The following is a 5,983-nucleotide window of genomic DNA, read 5'->3' on the forward strand; positions in this document are numbered from 1 at the left end:
AACATCACTCTCACAGAAGATAGAAATCATGAGATGTGATTGGTTGATGCTACACAAACTTTCCCTGCCCTGTGTATTTTCCAATATCAGATCTCCTTTCTTTCCTTAAAAGCATCAATCTTTGAGTCATTCCTAAGTATTCTAAGGAGGACCACCTTTCCCAGGCATTGACAAGTACTGAGGCCTGAGGAAAACCTGTCCAAGAGAAATTAAAGGTGTAGACTTTAAAACCTGATCCCACCCCCCATTATCTGACCACAAAAGAGCTGCCAATCTCTCTGGTTATCTTGCCAACCCTGAGAACCCCTGTCGTGTCTCCACCTGCCTTTCAGGCTTCAAAAGCTTAAGTGTGGTTGTGGAGACTTTCAGGGTCCTGTCCTAAGACCAAGAGAGAAATAGCTCACCAACTATTTCAGCAACAACTAGGAGATTTACCTACTGGAAATCAGAGAGAACATTCTAGAAGATTCAGGTCATCGCCCTGACTCCCATGAGTTTACTTTATCCAACTTGTTCATATAATTTCTGTTGGTCTGCGAGTCCCCAAAGGGTAGAGTGGAGTCCTATCCTCTTAGAACCAGCACTCAAAATTGAATCTGAAACATCAGAACCTTTATAAAATTCTGACCCACTTCCAGAGACATGGGGTTCCACATTTCTACTCTGAGAGTTTTCAAGGCAAGAAGAGCAAATCCAGGCACGACCACCTATCAAACAAAACACCAAGCCAAAAACAAAACAGGACAAAAAACAGGCCAAACAAAAACTTTATACTATGAAAACAAGAAATAAAATAAGGAGATTTAAAGGCCGGCTGATTGTCAGCAAACACAATATATTTACTGTATTGGCATTTGCTCACAGTGCAAATGGTACAACATTTCACCATTTCAATATTTCCGTTTTTAAAAATGCTGTTTTCATTAACTATATTATATTGGCATAACAATGTGACAAAGGAGCAAATGAAATGTTGGTGAAGAATCTCACCTTTTCACAATATCAAGCATTTTTTTAACCTTAGTATAAGGTACTATAAATCCAAGAAATAAAAACATCCACAAAATATATTACATCTGGTTTGTCTTTTTCTAAGTACTCAACTTTATACAAAAGTCTTTCAAAAAATATCATTCCCCATAGGTTTTCCTGTTTAAAACCTGATTTTTTTCTCTCAGTTCACATAAGTTAGAGTGCATTTTCTTTTGTTGGTTTTTTTCTTTTTTTAAACATGCAGACATATAAAAAATCTGGATAGCACAACCTTTTGGCAACAAAGTTATTTTTCTCTTAGTTTAGCTTAAATGTCTGAGAACAGTTTTATTAAAACAAAGGAAAACTCAGAGTTATCATGCAGTGACATGCATATTCCAGAAGGAGCAAGGAAAAATATTAAAGGATATTTGATTCCTCCTTCCAGCTTTGAACTGACCAAAATTTTTGTGTTTTAATAATCATCACATTATAAAAAGTATTCAGCAAAATACTGTCTCTGCAAAGAAAGATTTTACCCTTCAGCTGAAAAAATATGGGCCCTCCTGGCAAACTTCAACTTTTCTCTCCTTCTACAAAAAGCCCGAGTACTTGGAAACCCACAATCCCGCTGCTCTTTGAGTTTTTCCTCCCCTTTCACTGGAGTCCTTTTAGTATTATTTATCCACCACCAAAAGACGGTGCTTTTCTATTAAAAAAAAAAAGTGGGAAACGCATAAAGTGACTTTAAAAACAGACATTCTGTAAACTCTAGACCTTTGTTCCTCCCCCCTGGGCAGCTTACTGGCCACAGGAGAAATAACGCTAATAGGGAACAGTACATTCAGTCAGGACTGTGCTGGAAGCTGTGTCAGAGAGCACCCTTCCCTACTTCTCCACTTCGAAAGGGCCACCCTGTGTGAGGAAGGGCTGGGCAGGACCGCTGGGGAAGAGGGGCTCCTGAAAAGAGGTGAGGTAGGGCAGGGAGAAGGTGAGACTGAGCATGGACAGTTACGCCTCATTCAGCAACATGGATTAATGCAAATTTCCTCATGTACGTTTGAGGAAAACTTGGGACAGATATGCGTATGCATATATACACATGTGTGTACATATATTCACACACATACACAGATATGTAGATATAATCTCATCAGTTAACATTTTCATAAAAAATAAATCATTTAAAACTGTATATGCCTACAAATTCTCTTTATTCCAGTGCACTGCGCTGGATGACCAAAAGTACCTTGGATTTGACTTTGCTAGGAATACATATTGTGTGTGCTATGTAAATATATGTGTATAAACACACATACATCTATATACATAGACACATACACACCATATACATATATTTCATTTCTATCTGTTGTGTTGGTGATGACAGAAGGCAAAAGAACAGAGCCATCTTTCCCAGGAATGGGGGAAGGAGAAATGGGTATGTAAGACAGAAAAAACAAACAGCTGGGTGGTTGGTTGAGGCCTGCCTTTCTGGGAAAAGATTTTGAAAGACCTGGTGAGAACCTGAGAGGGGAGAAAGATGGGAGGAAAGGCAGAGGGCATGCTCAAGAACACAGATTTTGAAAAGTGGGGCTGAGAAATTTTTTTTTTTTTTTTTCCAAAAGGCAGGCTCAGGTGATGGTGGCTCTTTCTCCCCTAAGATCAAACTGCCCTGAGGCCTAAAAGGGAAGCGCTCAGAAAGGGAGGGGCTCTGAGGGGCAAAACCCAAAGCGGCGGCACCACCGCAGCGGCTGCGTCCGAGGCATTTCTGTAAGAAACATTATTTCGGAGCAGATGGAAGACCATCTCCTCCGGCCACGTGCAGGTCGCCAGCCTGGGACATCTCCCAGGGGCTTGGGGACCCGATGTGGGGAAGAGTTTGGGGGTAGACACAGCCCAGTTCAGCTCAAGAGTCTCACACACGCGTACGCGCGCACACACACTCACATACATACATACACACACAGGCGAGCACGCACACACTCGCGCGCATCCCCGCACGCAGGCGCGCGTGCGTGCGGCCGGCAGCAAGCTCTGCGCTTTGGTGCGCTCCTTACCCCCTCCCCCCCTCGGGTGTTCGAGGGGAAACACAGGGAGACACCCGGGGAGGGGGGGAAACAGCGAGGTGCTTGGGTCTGGCGAGGGTTGGGTGGGCCCCACCTTCAGTCCCCGCAGGTCCTTAGCGCGGCCCAACGGCCCCCGGATCAAGGCGATCCTAACTGAACAAAGCGGGCTAGACGCCACCTTTCCGCCCCCACGCCTTGGCTAAGGGGGGAGACGGACAGCGAGATGAAGGTGCCTCCAGCCCTAGCCTCCGACCGCTGGCCGGTGTGAAAGGGTGGGAATGGGGGGCATCGAAGGGGAGCAAGGGGCCGCACGTCCATGGCGAGACCAGGGCGCGGCCCCTGCGCCTCGGTGGCTGGTTTTCCCCATTGCTTTCAGGCGACCAGCTGGGAGGCACTGGAAGGGAAAAGGGATCTGGGGGCCCGAGGCTCAGGCGCAGGTGGTGACCACAGGGGCCAGGGACACAGAGGGCGCCGAGGATGCAGAGGGCGCACCCCCTTTCTCCGCCTTCTTCTCCTTTTGCTTAAGGTGGATCTTGGCGTGGCGCTTGCGCTCGTCGCTGCGCGCAAACTTGCGCCCACAGAACTCGCAGGCAAAGGGCTTCTCCCCGGTGTGCGTGCGGATGTGCGTGGTGAGGTGGTCGCTGCGGCTGAAGCTCCGCATGCAGATCCGACACTGGAAGGGCTTGTGACCCGTGTGGATACGCAGGTGCCGGGTCAGCTCGTCCGAACGGCTGAAGCGGCGGTCGCAGCCCTCCGCCGGGCAAGCGTGGGGCCGCTCGTGGAGCGGGGTCTTGCTAGGCCGGTTGGGGTACTTGCGGGGCCGGATGGGCTTGAGTGTGAGCGGCGGCTGGGGCAGGCTGCCAAAGCTCGGGTGGATCTGCTTGTCTTTGAACGCCTTGATGGTCTCCAGAGGGGTAATAGGGGGTGGGTTGACCCGGATGGGGTCCATGCCCTGGAAAGGCTTGTGCTCCGGAATGGAGCCCATGTCGTTGGGGTGGTGGTACAGGTTGTAGTCAGGAATCATGGGGAAAAGATTGCTGTCCAAAGCCGGCTTGGCCGATTGGTAATCCTGGGGGGAATAGGCGAGCCCAGGGTTACCCTGGGGGTCGTGGAAAGACACAGGCTCCGAGTAGAGATCGCCGCAGTTGGAATAGGGGGGCAGCGCCGGATACATGGCCTCCACGTCGCCCTGCGGAGGCTGCACCATGCTAGCGGTGGACGTCTGCGTACTGAGCGCCCCTGAGGCTGGGGGCACCCCTAAGATGCCCGCACTCATGAGGCTAATGATGTTGTCCTGGCACCAGTTGGAAGGGGAGTCGAAAGCGAACTTTCCCAAGTAGGTCACGGTCTTGTTGCCGGGGGCTGGCTGGAATGAGCCCGAATAAGAGAGTTCCGGATTGGGCTTCTCGTTGGGCAGACCGATGTCCATCACATTCTCTGCGGAGAGCGGGGGAGAGAGGGGAGGGGTGAGTGAAGCCGAGCCGGCTCCGGGCCGCGGCGCCCAGGTCCTTGCCCAGGAGTAGAGGGTGCGGCCGGCTGGAGTGCGCAGCGCATGGGGTAAGAGCCACGCTGAGCCCGGCGCAAAGCGGGCGGTGCCGCGCTCCCCGGCGCAACCTGGATACAGCAAAATACTACGGATCGGGGTGTGGAGTGGCTCCGGCACACACACCGCACACGCCGCGCACACACTCACGTACCACACACATACACGCACGCGCGCGCGAGAGCATTGTTGTTCTTCCCGAGGTGGGGCGGGCAGGTAGCTGCAGCTACAGGTAGTTTCCGACCCGGAGCGCACCCGGCTCTCGCTCTCCAGAGCACACAAACTCGGCCTCTTCCCCCCGCCCCCACCCCCAGGCCCTGTCTACTTCGAGACGCCGCGCCTTGACGCCCCAAGCGATGCCCCCCCACGCGCACAGGGCCCCGGGTGGCCGACCCAGAGCGCTTCGACGCTTTGTCCTCGGGTGCCGCCCGTAAAGGGAGCTCTCCCGTCGCCTCCCCTTGGCCCCAACCTCCTCCCAGCTCTTTGCTGGAAGGGAAAAGCCTAGCCCCAGCTAAGGAGGGTGGAGGGCGGCGGAAAAGCGGCCAGTATCTCCAAGGCGGGAGCGGCCGCCTTTCCCAGGCTCCGGGGTCCCGGGATAGCCCCCTCCCCCGTGGCAACCCCTTCCCTCCGCCCGGCGGGTGAGCCCCCCTCCCTCTCCCCGCCGTCCCCACACCCCCATGGCTTTGCTGAACGCCCCGGAAAGGCAGCGTCGCAGTACCTCTCCCACCGCGGGGACTCCACGCCGCACATGGCTCCATCCCGGGTGGGAGGCTGAGGGAGTAAGCGGGGGAGAGCGCGGGTGAAAAAGACGCTGGGTTCCTCCCGAGAAAGGGGGCTACAGCACCACGCCTTGTGCGCAGCCCAGCGAGCGGGTCCCCTGCGTGGAGAGGGAGAACCCCCAGAGCTGCTCGCACCTACCTCCCTCCGGTCGGCGTCTGCCCCCACCCGGGAGAACCGAAGCCTCTACCGTGGCGTCGCCAACCAAGCCTTCCCGATCTCGGAGGGCGGGAGGAGTGGGAGGGAAAAGCAACTCGCCCCCCGGAAAATTCTCAGCGCGTCCCCCATTTTTCCATCCGTCTCTCCATCCATCCATCTCTCCATCCATCGAGCTATGCATCCATCGCTAGCTGGCTCCCTCCTCTTCTTCCTCCCCCTTTCCTGCCTGGCTGCCTTGCCGCCTCCCCGCCGCCCTTACCTGTAGCCATCTGATTGTAATGGGCTACCGAGTCGCTGCTGCCGGAGAAGAGGTTGAGCGCGCTGGGGATCTCCTCAGGGTACAGATTGTCAGGCAGTTGATTTAGCAAACTGCTCATGGTCACCGGCAGCTTCTCGGCGAGTTTGCCGGTCATAGCACTCCCGAGCTGCTGCCGCCGCCACCGCCACCGCCGCCACCGCCGCC

General features: G+C 53.7%; 1 protein-coding gene across 3 annotated transcripts; it reads right to left on the minus strand.

Annotated features, from left to right (window-relative positions):
* Positions 1-672: 672 nt before the first annotated feature.
* Positions 673-5,977, minus strand: Egr3 (early growth response 3). Of its 3 annotated transcripts, XM_008850492.2 has the most exons (3): positions 5,780-5,933; positions 5,303-5,355; positions 673-4,478 (listed from the first exon to the last, which is right to left on the minus strand). In XM_008850492.2, the coding sequence occupies exons 2-3, from the start codon at positions 5,340-5,342 to the stop codon at positions 3,469-3,471; spliced, it is 1,050 nt and encodes a 349-aa protein (XP_008848714.1). In that variant the 5' UTR covers positions 5,343-5,355; positions 5,780-5,933; the 3' UTR covers positions 673-3,468. The 3 variants fall into 3 exon arrangements, with proteins under 3 accessions (XP_008848714.1, XP_008848707.1, XP_008848703.1); XM_008850485.2 differs by lacking the exon at positions 5,303-5,355 and having other exon boundaries at positions 5,780-5,977; XM_008850481.2 differs by lacking the exons at positions 5,303-5,355; positions 5,780-5,933 and adding an exon at positions 5,503-5,756.
* Between the last annotated feature and the right edge of the window lie 6 nt (positions 5,978-5,983).

This window comes from Nannospalax galili, unplaced genomic scaffold, assembly GCF_000622305.1.
Source record: "Nannospalax galili isolate Female #2095 unplaced genomic scaffold, S.galili_v1.0 scaffold291, whole genome shotgun sequence".
In the NCBI taxonomy this organism is placed as follows: Eukaryota; Metazoa; Chordata; class Mammalia; order Rodentia; family Spalacidae; genus Nannospalax; species Nannospalax galili.